At 37.9% G+C, this 20,479-nt stretch overlaps 1 protein-coding gene across 3 annotated transcripts in view; it reads left to right on the top strand.

The window, feature by feature from the left end:
• Window positions 1-1,027: 1,027 nt before the first annotated feature.
• The window catches only part of RB195_000222 (uncharacterized protein), a gene marked incomplete at both ends in the record, with an annotated part of 28,888 nt that continues 9,436 nt past the window's right edge, over window positions 1,028-20,479 (top strand). The window contains 19 exons of one of the 3 annotated variants that reach the window (XM_064196443.1): window positions 1,028-1,116; window positions 2,136-2,238; window positions 2,293-2,415; window positions 2,475-2,613; window positions 2,682-2,754; window positions 2,811-2,922; window positions 3,018-3,136; window positions 3,231-3,365; window positions 3,425-3,488; window positions 3,548-3,664; window positions 3,724-3,895; window positions 4,301-4,425; window positions 4,482-4,544; window positions 4,595-4,733; window positions 4,873-5,007; window positions 5,067-5,185; window positions 7,405-7,506; window positions 8,303-8,406; window positions 18,645-18,714. In XM_064196443.1, coding sequence (XP_064052322.1) covers window positions 1,028-1,116; window positions 2,136-2,238; window positions 2,293-2,415; window positions 2,475-2,613; window positions 2,682-2,754; window positions 2,811-2,922; window positions 3,018-3,136; window positions 3,231-3,365; window positions 3,425-3,488; window positions 3,548-3,664; window positions 3,724-3,895; window positions 4,301-4,425; window positions 4,482-4,544; window positions 4,595-4,733; window positions 4,873-5,007; window positions 5,067-5,185; window positions 7,405-7,506; window positions 8,303-8,406; window positions 18,645-18,714 — 2,103 coding nt within the window. Of the gene's footprint in view, window positions 1,117-2,135; window positions 2,239-2,292; window positions 2,416-2,474; window positions 2,614-2,681; window positions 2,755-2,810; window positions 2,923-3,017; window positions 3,137-3,230; window positions 3,366-3,424; window positions 3,489-3,547; window positions 3,665-3,723; window positions 3,896-4,300; window positions 4,426-4,481; window positions 4,545-4,594; window positions 4,734-4,872; window positions 5,008-5,066; window positions 5,186-7,404; window positions 7,543-8,302; window positions 8,407-18,644; window positions 18,715-20,479 lie in introns of those variants that run through there. The other 2 variants (XM_064196442.1, XM_064196441.1) reach the window with 2 other exon arrangements.

Genomic DNA, 20,479 nt, shown 5'->3' with positions numbered 1-20,479 from the left:
GCGTAGGCGCATACTGATTGATCAAGGCCGCGCACTTTATCCTTTATCCTTTAACTCAATGAGCTGGCTTTCAAAAACGTCTACACAAAGTATTTTCGTTCCATCGGAGTTGGGACGTCAGATTCATTTCAGCTCGTTTGTATTTGTAGACAGTGTGGTTGTAATTAGCGCTACAGAACCTCTGTGGAAATTTTGTTCAGTTGTGAGAGCGATATAAGATGTGCACTGTGTATTTAATTGCATAACTGACTCAGTGATGACCAGATGAACCTTTTGGAATATGCGATATTCTTTCCAAAATTGCTCTTGTTAAAAGGATAGGTTTGAATACAAAACAATAATTATCTCAGAATTCGGCTAAAGATCACAGAGGTCCAAGGATGGACCACCATTTCGTTTTGTTCACAGTCCGTCGTTATGTGCCGCTATCGTGTGTCACCGCTGCTATAGTCGGCTCAAAACGCGTAGGTGGAGCGGCGGAGAAGGCGGTTGGAATCGACGAGGGACCATCGCGAATTGGAGCGACGTACGGTGCTAGCAATGGTACCATCGCACCGCTTCGAGTGCTGTCGCGTACGCAACTGCACTTCGTGTCGTTTTGACCTGACTATAAACGCTGTGTCGCATTTTCTAAGTTATTTTTCTCTCGCATCATTACATTTCATGAATGAATAGTGTTTTTCGTGCTTTATTAGACTTTTTGGAATTATTTTCTCGTACAGTAGTGCACGAATAGAATAGTCATGTAGTTTTTGAAGTCCTTTTCCACTAGTTTTATTGTTTATTTTTGTTTTCTTTTCTTTCTTTCATTACTGCTGCTGAGGATCATAGTTGGTAGAGGTTTTACTTTCTGTCCCATTTCTTGTGTTTTTTTACACGATTACCTTATCTTCTTAGTCGTACTACCTTTTCTTTGCTCTATTTAAAAGTATGTGCGTATTTGTCCATGTGTGTTTGTATGTGTCTAGGGTCGTTTTTTCGTCGTACGACTAATGGAACAAATCATAAATATTTGAGAAACTTTCAGATGTCTTTATTACCGAAATCAGTCACTGAATTCACTGACCCAAAATTCTGGAGACAATTCTTCTCATCAACAAAGTCACCGTTTGAGTGGTGAGTCTATTTATGAGTACCATTTACTTGCTTACCTTTTTAATTTTCAAGTTTTGCTTCAATGCGTACTAAATACGCCATAAAACAATGAAGATCAAAAGTTGACCGAACTACAAGTTCACAAATGTGCATGAGCAAGTACATTGTTGGCCGGCTCATGTTTCATGGTGTGTTTGCACGACATTCTTTTATCATGCAAGGTGCGAGGGGAAAACGTAGTTGGGGGGAGGAGGGGCGCTCAGTGGCGCACTTATTTCTCGACGCTTTAACTTACTTTTTTCTCTTAGTAACTTTAGGTTACATGTCATAGATTCTCTAAGACTAATTTTTAGGTCTTAGGGTCCCAATTGATTTAATTGTTTACTTCGAAAAATAAGGACGCCACTGAGTGCCCCTCCCCTCTAACTACATTTTACGCGAAATCTCCAGATCATTTTCCCAAATACAAAGCAATAGCGACCAAGGTTTTCGATGATCAAAAGATCACAGTATCTTCTACTTAAATTAACCTAATTTCTAAGGATGTGGACGCAAGAAAAATAGATAAGAAATGTTCTAAATCAAAGTTTTCTAAACGCAATCTTTTGAGACGGCTACTTTAAGAGGGGTGTCTTCATCAGAAGATAGTCTATGGAACAGAATTCGAGTGAACGTTTGCCGCGCCTCTTCTAGTTTCATAACAAATTCTTTTGAGAAGGAAACGTTTAACGAAAAAGACTTATTTCTCTGGCATCGATAAATTGGTGCTGGATTTCTGTGAGGGCATAAAAACAATAACTTGATAGGTAAAAACAATAACTTGATAATATAGGCGGGTCTCCACAAGTCACTGTATAGATAACATGAGGTTTCTCAAGGTTATTGGTTAACCTTTTTTTTTGCCATTTTTTCTACAATTTACAAGCGCTTCACGAGGTTCTTTGGCGCGGGTAACCAGGAAGGGTTTCACGAGAAACAGCTGAGTCTGTACTCTTTCCGTTTCCGCTCGTTCATGAACACGGCGACAGCGTGTTTTTCAGGTATGGAGACTATGAAGTTCTAGGTGTGGTTCTGGAAAAATATCTGAGACCGAGTGACTCTATTCTTCAGATTGGTTGCGGGAATTCCCAATTAGCAGCCCAAGTTCGTTGTTTTATTCATTTTCTATCCCTTCATTTGTGAAGTTGTAATTTATAGATGTACGACAATGGGTTTCGTTCGATACATAGCATAGACACGGATTCTGTTGTTATTGAAGAACAGCGTGCACGTAACAAACAACGTCCTGAGCTAGTTTTTCTAAAAGATGATGCTACTGCTGTAGGTCTGCCTCGTGATGGATTTCGTGGTGCTCTTTATATGCTGCAGGTTTGTTTCAGATGAGCTTCGGAGATGATTCGTTCTCTGCAGTAGTGGACAAGGGAACACTTGATGCCTTACTGCCTCCCAACGCAACTCCACAGCAACTCGATTCTGTTAGAAAAGTGTTCCTTGAGGTTGAACGTGTCCTTAAAGTCGGTAAGCGGTGTTCGTATGCACACTTGATGTATCCGTTTTTTACGAGCGTTATGATAATTTCTTCGTAGGAGGACGGTATCAGATAATTACCCTTGCCCAACAACACATTGTGGAATATTGGACTGACCACTTCCGTAAAACGTTTGTTTCAGATTGGTTATTGCACCTAATCGTTTCAGGACTTGGCATGCTTTCAGGCACCGGTTTTTGTTACGAATTCACGAAGTGGGAAACCGCGCTTCTGGATTTCCCATGCCTGTCTTCATATTGATAGCCACTAAGCTTCGATGTGAAATGAATATTCCTTTGGTGAGAAGTTCGTGTGCAGTTTGTTCTTATTCTTTGTCTGGATCTTTACTATTTTGCCACTGACTTTGCTTACTTCATACTTGACGGTGTTTTAGCAAATTGAATTGTGTCGAGGTACAAGTAATCGAGTTGAACGTTTCCTCGATCAAAATGAGCTGCAATCCGCCATTGCTGCCGAGCAGGAACTGAGTCAATTTGTGCATCTTTGTTCTGGGTATTCCAAGGAATCCTATGTGTTTCGCTTTTCCATTTTTTATCTAATAATTTCCTCTTTCTTTTTTCTTAACATAGAGAATTTCTTTCAACAGGAAATTGGATCGTGAGGTTTCAATCACTGTAGAAAGCTCGACTGGAGAAGGGCCTCGCTATCGCTTCTTCATTGTCGACAATGTTAAGGGAAAGAATATTGGAAGCTATGCAGCATTCATAGTTCCTCTAGGGCGGTTCGTTGCTTTGTGCAAATTGCGACAGAAAAAAATGTTTAGAAATAATGCTTTTTTAGAGAGCAGGAGTGGATATTTTCGACAGTGAAAGGGAGGAAAACTCTACATCAGCAGGCAGAAAAAGTAGAGAATTTCTTCTCTGAATTGAGATTACCGTGGTACTTTGAGACTACTTTACTCAGGACCGTTTGGCAATCGTGACTCTATTTCGAACTCAGTCCTATTCATCGCTCAAGGAAGTACAAGATGAAATAGGACCATTCGTCACAAGGTTCGATCCACGAGGGAAAGGCGGTTTGGTTCGTTGCAGACTTTTCGTTGATAATCAGTGGTTAGACATCTGAATCCTCTGCTCTAGATTGACTTTCTTTCTTGTGGAAGCGTCGATGTGCGGGTTACGCATGCCTCTGGGGAGTCATCGATAAATGGAAAATGGACTGTTGAAGATGTTGTGGTTGAGGAGCGCGAGTACAGACGACTCGTATTTCTGTCTAGTAGCAATATTGTTCAGTCTGAAGCCCCTCTGAAGAGTGAGTTTCGTTACGTTGGCCTAATAAAACAGTAGATGCAGTGTTAGCTAAAATTACCCGAATCGAACGTCGGATGAGAAGATGTGGACCAACACCAACTTTGACTATCTTCTTGGCGTACACTCCAAAATCAAGTTACGATGAAGACGGAATCGGACTCTAGAGGAGTTTTGCAGAGAGTTCGTACTTTCTGCGAAGTCACCTGTGAAAATTAAAAGCAGCTAATCGAGTTTTGAGATTCATATGAGTTCGTCACGAGTCCTAATTGTATAATTTTTATGGAAGCTCTCAGTCACAACACACTCTTCGTTACACATATCCATGAGGAACAACAAAGGGTGTTATTAGCCATCGTCCGTACAAACCTTTGAAATGTGGATGCGTCGCATTTTGTTTGTTCTTTAGCTGTGAAGAAAAAGAAAACTGTGGACCTCGAAAAGCTGAGCTGTAACCATCATTCCCTCATGCTATGTGGATTGACTCTAATTCCACGAAACCCGTTCGGGGATCCATCAAAAACGGACTTGAAGGTCGTATACTGCATTTATATTCAACTATTTTCAATCTGAATAGTTTTGAATTTCAGTTAGCTGTGCTAGGTCTTGGTGGAGGGATCCTTGCATCGTTTCTTCTTCGTCATTTCAATAAGGTTTATCAGTTGTGTAGTTTTGAAACGGAAATCAATGTTAATTTCTCAAGTTTGTGCATTGCATTGACGGGATTGAACTGGATCCAGCTGTAGTGCACATTGCTACCCAATGGTTTGCGCTACCATCTCAGAACTCCCGCATGAATATAAGGGTGATGGATGCGCTCGAATATTTGAACGAAGCAGCACGTAAGAGCAAACTCTTTGTTTAAAATTAATTGGTTTACCATTACTCTCGGCTATATTAGTATAATGAATTCATTTTTATAGAAGATTTATTGAATTGCCAGAAAACAGCCAACGTAACCATTTAATAGATGCTGTTAAGATAAGGAAGAAAAACTGGATATGATCTTTGTCGACTTAGCAGGCCCTGTACATGATTCTGGTCTTAGTTGTCCTCCTGCTGTGTTTTTGTCAGAATCTGCTTTATGCAACATGAAGGAAGCTTTGCGTGCCGATGGTATGTTCTTTTTTGCGTTTCAGGTACTGTGTAATATCTTACTTAATTCTTAACTTAAGGAGTACTCGCTTTAAATCTGGTAACAAGAGATGAAGAAATAGCAAAGCAAGCGAAACGATCCATTTCCGACCACTTTCCTGCATTGTTCCATATACGATCAGAAGAGGATGTAAATGAGGTAAGAAATTCAAGCACAATACGCGTAGGTAAGGAAAGCAGTCTGGGAATTATTGCTGAGGTAAGGGATGAGGTGAAGGATAAAGGACAGTATGTCTGGAGGTAATCAATCCGCTTGGGATGCGCCACCACGATCGCTTTAATTCAGAATTGTTAGAGGTTTACGAACAGGTGTCTAGCCAAAAATAATGGCAGATGCTTAGATGACCCGTATTCACTGAGTGTGTAACCCTCGCGGTCATCGCAAATCCTTCCACCGGTCAGCGATCCTTCCTGGCGTCCTTTGCACCACTAGAATTGCATAAAGAGAATAGCTACCAGTTCGTAGAAAGTTTGCTGACATAAAACCAGGCCCTAACTATCCTGGGTTTCACGCTCACGGTCCCAATCCCTACTTCCGAAGAAAGACTGCTTTCTGGAAGTTTACCAGCAAGGATGATCGGGTTTGACACCGGAATTGACGAGTGTAAAGGGTCCCAGTAGATCCTCTTCTACTGGAACCCTATTCGCTTGTCGAGTCTTCTATATCATTTCCATCTTACGAGACGAGAAGAGGTCAAAGGTCCCCGTTTAGTAAGGCTCCCAGCAGAATTTTATATTCGAAAAGATCCCTTCGAAACTTATTAAGACTTGTTCTTCTTTTCCGAATTTTCTGAACATTGTTCGGGCTGTGTTTCGAAAGGTCGTCTTGCAAAGGTTTTCTGCAGCTGATGTTTGCCAACTACCACCCAGTGTGTGTTGCGGTTATATCAAGACCCAAAGCCTTTCTTTTCCAATCAGTTCCCTTACAGTTTTCGAATTCCGATTCAAGTTTGTCGTGCGCGTCCAGCGCAAGCTCGTAATTTTTTTTGAGTAGTCCACGTTCTCCTCGACGCTTTACGAGAGGAAGCTCTCGGAGATACAACCATCGTATTCGACTTTTTTTCCTTCTTCGTCGCCGATAACAGATGCTTTTTAGCATCTTGGAGATGAATTCTATCGCTCGAAGGTCAGAACCAGAAGCAGAAGGATAGTACCGTAGAGACGTCAAGTAGAGACACCACTTCTGGTTGGCAGTAAACAGCTATCTTTTCAAGAATCGTGGAGACGTCGATTCTCAAGTCCACCGACGACGATCTTTCTTCATGAAGTGAGGATCCTAGAAAAGAGGCTCGTGGCAGAAATCAGCTCGACAAGACGATTATCGTTCTCATTCCGGCTCCTGATCCAATTCTTTAAGTCTTGTATTCGTCTTCTGTGCCCCTGGCTTTCTCTAACGTAAGGTCTTTAACTCTCTTTAACGTTAAAGTCTCTAATAATGAACTTGTAAGACTTCCCTTCGTGGATCGCGTGCTCCAAGCTCTCGCAAAATGCGCCGAATTCGATTTCATTAGAGAAGATGATAGGTAGTCGTCGAAGTTTATATATTCATGGCACAGAAATTGGTAGAGGGACTGCAAGAAATGATGGTTATCGTCAGAATCGATGTGATGGTTGACTGATGTTAACACCACAAAGGGAACATTTACTACATTTTCCTCACGAATGACGAGTATACCAGCTATAATACGTCGCTCCTTCTGCATTTCATTTTCTATAGAGCATCCACGAGGAATTTGACGCATCTGCGGCTTCAAGGCTAGCATCTACAATAGTTATGGATATTATTTTCGCGAACTTCGTGTTCGTGATGCCTCGATCCACAACTGATGACGTCTTGCGCAATCCATCCATTGTATTGCCTCTCATCGCACGGCATACAGTTCCATATGTCTGACGACAGGGCCCAGTATCGCGGATTACTGAAGCGTGTTGAGGATACGACTAGATTTTCCAAGCACTAAGCAATCGTACCGTAGAGAACCTAGGTTTTACCACCTATCGTCACCGATGCGCCAATGTGGCGGTTTTGTATCTGACGGTATTGGATCCGTCTCACCGCTTTTTGCCGATGGCGCACCAATCTGGCGCCGGAGCACCAACAAAACGATATTGATGGTACGGCTAGCGAATGAGCCCAACAGGGATAGGTTGTTGGTAACCGTAAGCAAATTCCTTTGTACCGGAAGCGTAAAAAATGTTGTGCACAGTTGTTGCTTTCACTGGAATTTTTTTTCTCGAACTGTCTATGAGTTTTAAAATTTTCCCAGGTGTGTATACAATGTTAGGTGAATCCGCTAGTGAATGCGTCAGTAATCATCGCGTATTAGCAGAATAGTGGAGGTTTGAAGGAATTTTCAGGTTATTTTGGCGTGTTCCTCAGTGCCTCCTTCTTTCGACCCTCTGATGTTTTCTCGGTCAATGCGGAAAGATCTCCACTGGTTGAATGACCTTGCCCCTTTGGTGGCACGGATTAGGCCCATCGCGTTTCCGAAATGATGCCTGACGATTTTTTTCCTAGTGTCTCGCTCGTTTTTTTTTTCTTTTAGATCATTTTGTTGTTTATCGTTGTCGTTACATATGTTTTTGTTATTATTTGATTCTTTGAAAGTAGTACTAACATTGAGCCGTGGATGCAGCATATTCTTGGAATATTTTCTCAAACGTTAAAAATGTGTGTGTTTTTTTTTCAAAAATAGATTCTGATATTTGCGAAATTTCGTCATTGGTTGCTATTCGATTCGCTGCTAGGTATGTGTTTAGACTTGTGCAAACATTGGCTCTGTGCAACTGGTTGTCGCCCCTATTTTTCTTCATTACAGCCGAACATTCGTGAGCACTACGCAGCCCCTTATAACTTTCTATCACGATCATTTCTGCTTTTCTTTTCTACCAAATTTCCTCTTAACGTTTTGTTTGATTGACCCCATTTTTTTTTAGAAAATGTGAATAGACTTTGGAGTGATTTCTTAGTCTGTCCATTCATTTTTTTTTTGTTCCAAATTTAATATTTTATCTATGTGAAGAACGTTCTACATTTTATGTTTTATTCATTTGACGAATATGTGTTGCTACAAAAGACCCATTGTTGAATTTCTGCGCTACCCAATGATCCATACATGTATTGAATAGAATATAAAAGTATAATTCTCCCTATCCAAACAAAATTCGCAATATGAAAACAAAAAGGACGAAAAAAACGAAGGAAAATAGTCGCATATGTAAGTCATGCGAAAGAATTTTCTGGTTCATCTTCCAGAAGTGCGAAAGTTTGACTTTCCTTGAATCTTGGCATCCCTATCCAAACAAAATACGTAATGCTTCTGACGAAGGCGACGACGCCGGAACGTTATCCGTAATAAAGTATGTTAACAATCTTGGCTGTTGCTAAATTGGACTATCGATAAGTTGCAATTTTCTTGTTAAAAAAGTTTCATCAAAAAAAACAAAAAAAACTAGAGAACGTAAAAGTAGATAATTGTGAAGCGGATTTTTCCGTAGAAAATAAATAATAGTGCGCGATTAGCGCTGCCTGTGCACCCAGGTGGGGGAATTCTGAGAATAAATATCGAGTACTTTCGTTTTCCAGCTCGAATGACTCAATCAGTGACGTTCTATTTGTTCATCTTCTTCATAAAGCAAAATGATCTCAATCTTTCGCTATTTTTTCTCCAGAAATTCTATTTAGTCAATCGTTTTTATGTGTTTCATCTTACTTTCCTTTTTTGGGTGGATTTCCCAGTCCCAGTTATTTTTCTCTTCCAGTTATTTTTTAAAGCAGAATTCACATGTGTTTTGTGTGACCAAATTGTCTTTTTCTCGGCTCGACTTGACTTTCTCTTTGTACAGTGCGATTTTTCTTACATTATTCGAGTGTTGGGCGGTGATGAACGAACTGCGGGTGATCTGCGGCGCACAGGTTGCTATTGCTGTATCCTGACTTTCCATTGTGAACGTTAAGCCATCCCATTGGTTTTCGACGAAGATATAATTTAAAGTAGACACTTCAGGACATAATTTAACGATGAGTATGCGCAGCTTTTCGAAAAGCCTCCAAAAGAAAAGATCTACCTTTAAAATCCGAAAAAAAAAACGAAAAAAAAATAAAAGAATTTAGTTTTGGAGAATGTAACGAGCAGCAAAGTCATCGCAATTTCTGCCGCTTCTGAACGATCGCTGGTTCCAAACCACCTTGAAGGCATCAAAATTTGTTATCTCACCGAGAATTTGGTGTTAGAATTGTCTGGAAGGAATGGAACACTGGCTTTATATACATTGGTCGGTCCTTGCAAGTGTTACTTTGTAGGCCACTTACTCGTTCATTCACTTCAAACGATTCTGAAGTCAAACGCGTCGAGGCATAACGAAGAGGTGGATCGACTCTAAACACCTTATCCTCTATAAGTAATTTTGTCCGGTTGTCCGGTTCAGTTCTTGATTTTTTTTTAAATTTTTTGAATTTGAATCTGAATTGAATTTTGAAGCAGTAATTTACTTTTCAAGGTGCAAGTGAACCAATTATCAAGAGCAATTCATTGCGACCATCTTTGTCTTATTATTTTATTTTTTATTTTTTATTTAATTTACTTAATATATTAATTGTGTATATTTATTTATTTCATATTTCATAATTATTCTATTTTTATTTATTTTATATTCTATATTGTTATATATCTATTGTAGTTTCGTATATTATTATACTTTTTAGTGGGTGAGCAATTTGCGAGATCATAGCAAAGTTTTTTCCCACTAGCTTTATCGTTTGTTTCGGTGTTTGTTTTGCCCTCAGGGCACCACCAAGATCTCAGTTTTTAGGGGTTCAATTTCTTTCCCTTTTTTGCGCAATTGTGCATGATTAGGATTTTCCATTGTAGTAAAACTAAGAAATTTTTTTTTCGCTAGTTCAATAATTTCAGATTTCAGGGCGTCTGACTTAATTTCGTAGGAATTGGATTTCTGCTCCAATTTTTGTGTAAGTGGGAATAGTTAGCCTACTTCTAGGACAAACTTTGGATTTTTGCCAATTTTCTTACAACAGCGGTTACTAGAAGCGGTAGTTATGCTCAGTAAAACAAAATAAATAATAAATAAAGTGTCTGGCGTTTATCAAACAGTTTCGGATGCGCCAAAGCGTTCAATTTAGAATAGTTCAACGTTTACGAACGCATATCTAGCCTAAGCAATGAATTGCGGAGGCTAACCAGTGTATCAAATCAGCGCATTTATCTTCTCAGACACGTTTAGCCCCAGTTTCTCGAATTCGGAGGGGTGAAAGGCTTGGATGGAATTGGGACAGTTTCGAACCATTGATCGATCGCATGAGTCACAGCGGAACCTCTTACCGACTGCGCTACACCCGCTCAATTACAGAAAAATAGGACAAAAATTGATTCAGCACAAATTAAGATCTCAGAGGTGTGCTAGGAGCACAAGAAACAACGAAATTGATGGAAAATTGCTTTGTTGAGGCCACATAATTCCTAAACTCCTAATTAATTATTTATGGATTATTTAAAAAAAGAAAAAAGAAGAATTTTGTGGAGTTTCTCTCGCGTTGCGAAGGAGATTAAGGCGCACGTTTTTACCGAAGGACGCGTCGCGTCACCCCAGTACAACATATTTTACGCCGAGTGTAATCCTTCAAAGTTCAGGTTGTCTAGTCTTTGAAAAAGACAAAGATTTGTACTGTTTCTTGAGGGAAATGGAGAAATATATAGTTTTTTATTGGGATGGTTGGGTCAGCAAGGATACATAGTTGCGTGACTGCACTCTAATACCTTCTAAACTATGTTTCCTGCTTACTGATGAAGAATCTTCTAAAAAAATCCCCCGAATGCTGGGTTTAAAAAATGGTGCATCAGTTCCTTTATACCCAGGTCCCAGGAAATCTTCAGGACAGTCCAAATTTCACAATTTTGCGCCCATTCGGCACCTTCCTCAACGTGTCTAATAGTCCTTCGTGCAAACATTGCAACCGGAGCGTGGTTTCTGGTGCCCTTGGTCTATGAGCGCTTAGAGAGCTGGGACTTTTTAAATGTAAACAACTTCTTCCGGAAGAAGTTCAATCTCTTGACGGCCACAGTATCATATCAGATCATTCCATTGTCGCTGTTGTCAGAACCTGGGCCCGAAGAACCCTATGGTTTTGATCTGCGTATTTCCAGGATCTTTAGTAATTACATCGAACCCTTTTAGTAATACCCTTCTGCATAATACTCGACATTTATTTTTACGTACTTGGGGATTTTACAGTATGTATGAGCGCTTCTGCAAACATTTCACTTGCGCAGACGCAAAAACGATCCGCGGTCGAAGTCAAATGAGGCTGTACTCCTTCAATCCTAGATTTTCTAAAATTAGTTGCTGGATTTATAATTGAAGTGAAAAATAGTTTTGAAAACTAAATGAATCCAGAAATCTATTCATCTAGGCGCTTCAAACCTGCAACTTTGAACGGATAAATGATTAGTTGTGCTACATTCCGAAAAAAAATATCCTAAAAAAAATGCTTTTCCACTTCCATATGGTGACTCTATTGACTCTACCCTTTTTCAAACATTGTGAATCCTTAAAATTCAGCCTAGGAAGAATTCTAAAGTGTGCTCATCCTGACGAGACAAAAATGACCTTTCAGTATGATGGAACCAACATTTCTTTTCAATTCAATTCCATGAGTATGTGATCGTACGACCTTACCTTCGAGGCTGGAAGAAAATGTGAGGAGGAACGACAAAAAATACAGATAACAATACTAAGAAGCTAAGAATATCTCAAAAACATCTCAAAAATCTCTTAGGATCTCAAAAAAATAGCCAGAAATGGCAATGCTGCGCACTTTTCCTACAAAGGATAAAGTCTCTGGCGTTAATCAATCCGCTTGGGACCCGCGCCGCCACGTTCACTTCAATTCAGAATCGTTTGAGGTCCACGAACGTGTAACTGGCCTCTACAATGATTTGCTGGGGCCAACCGTTTGTCAGTTCAGTGTTTTTACCCTCCCAGACAAGTTTGGTACCAATTTATCGACCCCGAAGGGATGAAAGGCTTGGTGAGCACTAGGGCGGATTCGAACCTCCGATCGATCGTGCTATCGTGGAGGAACCTCTTACCAACTGTGTTACAACCGCCCACTTTTCTTACTTCACTTTTTTTTTACAAATCTATTTAAAATGGTTGAAAATTGGAAATCGAATGGTAATAAATCAGCTAATTCCACACAATACTGCACAAATCTGTACGAAAAAAATTTGTCCATATTTTTAAAACCTAAATAAATAGAGCCTTAGGAAAGCTAGGGGATGAGTAAATTTTGTTGCTATGTCAATGGCTTCCCTCTAAATAATACCGTACAGTTTTGTGGTTTTCCTGCTCGGCGCTCCCCGTAGTATTAGGGAAATTTTTAAAGATGAACGAAAGCAGTGGAATTGATTCCAATTCAGCGCCTTGCAATTATCAATTTTCTTCTATATTTCAAAGAGACCATTCCCAGACTTTTCCCTCAAATGTCAGGATCGCACACCTCTGTTGAGACCGGTTCTTCTATGGTTGATTGAAAAAAACATTCAATCATCTACACTAAAATCTCTTGTTGACTTTTGCGATTTTTGTAGAAAATCGATCGTGAAGATTCGCGGGAATGCAAAGACTGGTGCGAGAATGTTACCTTTTTTATTTCTTCTAGAGAACACTCCATCCATTATGTTCCTGAACGCTCTTTTCCAGTATCAATAGAATACTGAGATCCCCTGGCACTCTTCTAGCATTTCTATTCATAATTTAAAATTTATATTAATCAAACCAAAATCGATATCAGATCAGAATAACTCAAAATAAACATTTCTTAGTCAATCCTTAGTTCTCAGCGGGCGAAAAGAACACTTACATGGATTCAAGGACTTAAAAAATAGTGAAAAGTCCCTGATCCCCGCGTTAGAACTCGAAAAATTTAAACTTCGAGTACTGTACGATCCCCAGTCGATGTCCTCGCTACGAGATACTACTTGACGCTACAGTCTAGCAATATGCCAATGCCCTGAGTGTACTGTGGGCACGGTAATAGGATCCAGAAGTAGTGGAAGTTTAAAAGCGACCTGTACGCCAGCAAAGTTGGACCATACGCAAATAACCCCATCGTTTTTGGCTAATTCACCTTTAGCCACTATCTTCCCCTTTGTGAATTATAGGAATTGATTTTTTGGAAGAAAATTTTATCTATCTGCTCACAGTTTCCGTTGAAAACAGGTCATCAACGGTAACTCTTGGGGCCTAACTAAAGTTTGGATGTTAAAGTATTGTGTTAGGGGAATATTTGCCGCAGATCCTGATGTTTCATCCATCCCTCCTTCTGTGACTCACCCGGAGCAGTAGTCGGAATCGATGGTGATTACTCCAAGACAACAAAAAACAATTACATGGAAGTGAAAGTTGGCTAAATTCCAAGAAAATAAAGTAAAGAAGTAAAAAATAAAGAATTTCCATTCTCTATATCCGGATTTTCTATGAGTTCCGTAACCATGCAAACATTTGAAGTTAGTTGGAAATTTTTCTTTCATTTTTTCAAGTTTCCAATAGAAAGAAAAATAAAAATAAGAAAAAAAGAAGCTCATCTTCCGAATTTTGTCATTTCTTAATTGAAAAATAGCTGTAAAACCTGTAAAAAAGAAAAATAACGTCGTTGTTTCTGTTACGATGCTGCCGAGAGTTACTGGTAGAGCTCAAAAACTTCATCTGTTTCACGTATTCTGACTCACCGTGTAAGAATCTATGGAAATTGAGGTAAAAGAGGTTGTACAGTACCCGATTAGTCACAGGGAGTGACAAATCATGTCAATTTTCTGGTATGACCATGTCATTTGCCTGTACTGTCATGAGGAAGCGGTTAAATTAACATATTTAAAATTAATAATAATTAAAATTGAAGTGAATTAATTTAATTAATCAATAATTTGACAATAATTTTAGAAAATATTACATATATTAATCATACATTAACACTATATTTTACAATTTATATATTTATAATAGAAATTAGTCTAATTAATTAATAACTTGCAAATAATTTTAAAAAATATTTCATATATTAATGATATATTCTATTATACGATATATATAATACTACATATTATACAACATATATTAATTCAACCAATAATACACGAATAATTCTTAGATTTAGTGAAATCATACATATTACAGTGTAGTCCTCTGGAAAACTGGTTATTCTCTTCCATGAAAGTCCTGGCAACTCTCCTGTGCACCAAATCAATTCACATCGATGGCAGTTTTGTTGTGTTTCGATTTTTCTTCTCAAATCATCTGTCGGTTTAGAAAATCCACAAATAAATAATAGAGGAGCCTTGTAGCAAAATCACACGGTTCTCTTCACCGTTTCTTGGAATATGATTGTTTTTGAAATATAATAATATTTAATATATATATATTAAATAAACAAAAAAAATTGAATAAGTGAGTTATTTATGTTCGTAAAATATTTATGTATTATGTAAAATATTTTAAAAAATATTACAAATGTATTTGCGATGTATATGTCCATTAAAATGTAACGTATATGTAAAATATTTTTAAAAAAATAAAAGAATATTTGTAAAATATAAATAAACAAATTAAAAAGTGAAATATGTCAAAATACTTGGCCAGAAAGAATGAGTTTTTTCATTTTCTTTCTCAAAAAAATTATAAATATTGTACTATTATTGTAATATGTTGGGATTTATCAATTAAGAAAATCTCCAAATAAATAGTAGAATTAAATAGAATAAATAAAGTAGTAAATAGTAGACTATTGAATCGTAACGAAGCCGCACCTCGGCTTCTGCAGTTGCCGTCATCGTTTTTTTTTAATGTTTGTGAAATATATTTATTTAATAAATGGTGAAAAAGTGAGTTGTTTATGTTTGTGAAATATGAAAAACGAATAAACAAATTAAAAAGTGAAATATGTCAAAATACTTGACCGGAAAGAATGAGTTTTTTCATTTTCTTCCTGAAAAAATAGTGTGATAGGCGCTGATCTGAGTGTGGAATAGAGGGCGATTGCTATGTAGTTATGTTTGCTCTGCACTGCTCAACTGTAGTTGAGCTGATCGCTTTAAAATTTCTGGATCGATCCATGTTTCTTCCACGGCTCACCGTTCTCAATCCTTTTGCTTCCTATGCCATTGTATTTTTCTTTTCAATTCAAATATTGGCGCATTTCTCATCCAGGCAAGGTACATAGGTAACTGTAAGTTGTCGGAGATAGCGGACCAGTCTGAAGTGTCTCGTATTTGCACCTGGTCAATATTTTGATCATATGATCAAAGAAAAGTTATTTTTGTAATTCTCCCCGGCTGTAAGGGCATTACTTTTCAAGCGTACACCATCCAATATAACTAAAGAATAGCACGACTTCCGGAAAAAAAGAGAGAACATGACTCACTTTCCAGGACTCTCTATTGATTTCTCCAGAGTTTTCACAGAAAAAAAAATAGAACCCAGAATTATTCTTTAAAAAAGTACCAATTTCTCTTTTTTTTAATCGATTTTTCATTTATATCATTTTTATTAGTTTTCATTTTTATTATTCATTTTTATCATTTATTTTTTAAAGAAATAGATATAATTTAAGAATTTTGGGAACCAGAAGTTCTGAGAATTTACGTTAGAAAGTTAGAAATAAAAATAAATAGAATAAATAGAACTCTCTTTTATAATTTCCGGATCTACTTTCTTTCTTCCAGTGAAAACTCCATAAAAATCGATAGAGAATTCTGTAAACGGCGCCATTTTTTCTAACGTAAAACAAAGTAGAGCGTCATACATAGATGGTATTCTTCTTAGTCATCGTCATCATTCAATCGTGAAAATGTTCCTCTACGCGTCGAATTCGTTCGTTCGCTTTGAATGGTGTTGAGTAATAGATGCGCTGGAAAGTGTATGTAACTCCGGAAAATGTTTAGTGATGAGCGCTCCTTATGAATGCAGAATTTTTACCCTATTTAAAGGCATCACCCCACGAATCTGAGGTGGTACGAATTTCAGGTGGAGTATTCGTATACGGGACAGTAGATTATGGAGAGAGGGGTGATTCGGTCCATTTCTTCCTAATTGTCGTAAAAAATGGCCCGGAAGATGCGGCGCGTGCAAAAGGCTGGCGCGCTCCTGTCGAACTCCTTGTAGAAAATAGTGGGCAAGAACGGCCGAGGCCGTATCTTCCAGGCCGTTTTTTTTACGGGAATTAGGAAGAAATGGACGGAATCACCCCCCTCTCCATAATCTACGAACCCGTATACGAATACTCCACCTGAAATCTGTACCACCTCAAATTCATGGGGTGATGCCTTTAAGAGCAGCTGACACACTATAGGTTCATCTGTGTACGGTGATCGGGTCAATGGCTAGGTGGTTCGCATCCGGGGATTTTTTTTAAACTTCTCAGAGCACTAGTTTGGCTTTATACTTGAATATAAGAGAAATTACAATAGCTTTCCGACGAATACTAAATGCTAAAATCCTTAAAGGCCCCGAGCTTTTCTCTCTTTCTCCTCCTTCCTCCTTGTTAAATACAGAACTACTTATATATGCCTGGGTTAAGCCTATGATGAAAGGTGTACAGCCAACAACATGAAAACCATAGACAAAGGTTAAGAAGACAGCACTTTGAGAAAATATTCAACCAATTACTCGGGACCACTCAATTACTGTATCACTAGTCGATTTGTCGAAAATCTATTAAAACTTAGGGAAATTTCCAAGGAGCTGAGTAGCTTAAAAATGGTTTAGGAAGAAAGGACCTGAATATGCTTTAAAGAATATGAAGTAAAATAAAATATGAATAAAAAAATAAATATGAAATAAAAATATGAATGTAGAAGTTTGTATTATGTAACCATAACTTCATAACCATTTATTCAAGTGAAGACGATCAGATATCTACATATAGTTATGATTAATATTCGAAACAAACATTATTATCCTCCCTGTAATGCTGTGTCTGCACGATCGATCGGAGGTTCGATTCCGCCCCGGTGCCAACCAAGCCTTTCATCTATCCGAGGTCGATAAATTGGTACCAAGCTTCCCTGGGAGGATAAAAACACTGGCTTGACTCATCGCTAACCCTCGCAAGTCATTGTATGGGCGACGAGTTACACGTTCGTGAACCTCAAACGATTCTGAATTGAAGTGAACGTGGTGGCGCTGGTCCCGAGCGGATTGATTAACGCCAGAAACTTTATCCGTTATCCTTATTTATTCTTTTGAAGTTCAAATCTATATTCTACACTTTATGTACACAAATCTTTTCCTTCATGTGAAAACTATGCTTTTTTCCACGATCAATGTCGCCTATCACTGTCGCTGTATTGTTTTATGTCGGATTCACTTCACTCGGCATAGAATCAAGACGAGAATCATAAGAAGAATTGTAAATAGAGAAAAGAGTATTATTATGACAGTTACTTTTATTCACCACGTTCTAAAACGTCAATAAAAAAGAGGATAGAGGCTAAAATTGAAGGGCGGGATTGTTTCCCCTCTACCCTGAAGATGCATCACTAAGTTGTTACGGTTACGGTGTACATGAAGGATAGAGGATAAATTGTCTGGCATTAATCATCTATCGTATCATTTCCATTTGGAACTCGGCATCAACCTCCGCTTGGGACCCGCGCCATCACGTTCACTTCAATTCAGAATCGTTTGAGATTCACGATCGTGTAACTGGCCCTTGCAATGCCCTTGCGAGGGTTAGCGATGAGTCAAATCAGTGTTTTTGCCCTCGCAGACAAGTCTGGTACGAATTTATCGACCCGGAAGTGGTGAAGGGCTTGGTGAGCACTAGCGCGGATTCGAACCATCGATCGATCGTGCTGTCGTGGCGGAACCTCTAACCGACTGCGCTACACATACGTTACGTACATACAGATATGTATGTGTATATGTGTATGCGTGCGTTAACACCTACCGATTGGAATTGAACACAGAACGTGCGGCGTCGACGTGGGGCGCGCGCACCGCGTTAGTCATCGCCACCGTCGAATTGGGTGTGGTCAACCTATAAAATGCATGATGTCCTCGTTCGAATTCGATAGTTTTTGTTACTATGACTGTATCGTACCGTACCACCACAATCCGCAAATGTTTCTTCTCATTACCTCCTATTGATTTTCATGTCTTATTTTTGATCTTTTTCAAAAAAAAGTGGTGAATATTCAATTCGAATTGTGTACTGTCATAAATCAGCTCTACGTGCATTCCCCCTCTGAAACCGGTTCCCCTCACCCCGGTCTACTCCGAGTAGACCTTCAAAGCGTTGACAACGACGACAGCGAGCAGTGAATGCTCTTTCCGTCATATTTTCTCGTTTTATTGGCGATTTTCCTCTTTTTTCCTCAATGATGCACAATTTTTAAACGATGATTATTACTACTACTATTATTTTTGTTATTTTTGTTATTATTATTCGTTTTTCCAGCAATTTCCCTCTTTCTTCCTCAATCAAACGCATACGTTTTGAATGAAGATTACTTTAATCCAGTTATTTCATAATAATAATAATTATTATTTTTACTATCAAACTATTAGATTTGCTTTCTTTTCAGAGACATTCCAATGGTGGACTATATTAAGCAAGTTTCCATCACAGGAGATGTCTCCTGCATCGGGAATAGCGTACGTTCGTTCGAGTTTTCTCTTCCTTTTCTTTAAATTTTCCTTTCCAATCTCTACTTATCCTGGATTTTTGAAGGGTTAAATTGAGTTTTTTTCTTGTAGAATTAGAATTTTTTCTTTCAAAATTAAAATTCCAGCCAAACAACAAAATAAAATCAGTTCTATGAAAATATATTAAAGCGCACCTTATGTTAGCAAAACTAACATACATTTTACATTTTACAACATTACATTTGCAGCTTCCCAGCTATCCTCTACCGTAATCTGTTAGTTTCACCTTTGCCATGCTGCCATCAGTCACTTAAAAAAAATAAAATTAATGTTTATGCGAATGTTTTTTAACAATGCTGTAATGGATTTTTTTTGAATTGCCTCGCTCTAAGAATAATTTCGTTCTTTGAATCAAATGGGTCACTGTCGGGTTTTTTTTTCCTTCGTTTGAAAACCTCAATTCTTTTTCAAAGTTCTTAAAACTCTAATGTAGCGGTTTCTTCATAGACGAAGTTTTTTTTTTTCTGATTGATGATTAAAATGTTTTTTTTCTTTTTTTTTCTTGAGAAACAATGTTTAAAGTAGACAAAAAATGTGAACATCTCCATTGACCTTAGATTGAATGATTGATTAAAGAAGAATTGATCGACGACCACAGCCGATGATACCATCGAACATTTTTATTCGCATTTATCAAAAAAAAAAAACACGACCTTGCCTTCTGGAAAGGACACAAAATTCAAGTGGATGGTGGTGATGTGGTTGTTTACAGGAACAATTTTGTTTTTTTTATGACTCCAGTTATTTTTAGTGGTAACAAATTTCACTTTTACTTGATTTTCAATAAATTTTATCGATCTGCACTAATTTTTTTAATCGATGTGCACTATTTTTTAAAAGATTTCCTTGTATTTATGGACTCCATTTCTTTTTAAAAGTAACAAGCTTCACTTTTATTTGATTTTCACTAAATTTTATTTATGTGCACTAACTTTTTAAGATTTTTTAAAACAGTTTTATAGATGTACATTGCGCATGTACAGTATCCAGAGTACAAAAGTATTCGGAAAATAGAATGTGTCATGTTGATATTGGTCAATTATCCTCAACTAGAAATTGCATTTGTGGCATGTGGTGACTTTTTTCTTCGAATTTTTTTTAAATCGAAGAGACATAATTTTAATTTTGAAATTTTCATTTCTTTCCTCTCTATAGGTGCAGGTTTTTTTCGGAGGAGAATTTTCCTTCTTTCCTTCTTTCCTCCTCCTCCTCCTTGTTCGTTAAAGAATATCGAAAATTTGGTTTTTGGGTAGAGTTCAAAAGATTTAAGAATCAAGAGTAAAGAGGGATCAAATCCTCTCTTTGCTATACCATAGTAACTGTTTACAGAAAATTTTCTGGATATTTATAAACCCTTAAACGGAAACGAGTGATCTAAAATGTTTAAAAACTTGTGCCGGAGAATTAACCCTAACCTAACCAGACATACATATTTATTTATTGATTTATATTATTATTTATTTATTTGTATTATTTCTGCTTTTATTCATATAGAATTTTTTTCGGCAGTTCACTAGCAACCATCTAAAATACACCGTAATACGTTCCGATCAACAGGCACGAACATCGTAAATTTCTCGGGTCAACGGGACGGGATCCTCGCGCCCCTATTTGATCGATCGTTAATGTTTTCTCGGTGTTCTTCAGTGAAACATCGCCTCGTCATCTATTTACCATCAATCCGGAGACAATTCCCATTATATTGTCCTGGAAA

The sequence above is a fragment of the Necator americanus genome, chromosome IV (genome assembly GCF_031761385.1).
Source record: "Necator americanus strain Aroian chromosome IV, whole genome shotgun sequence".
Taxonomy (NCBI): Eukaryota; Metazoa; Nematoda; class Chromadorea; order Rhabditida; family Ancylostomatidae; genus Necator; species Necator americanus.
Note: the sequence above shows the minus strand (reverse complement) of the source record. Positions and strands in the feature narration are given on the sequence as shown.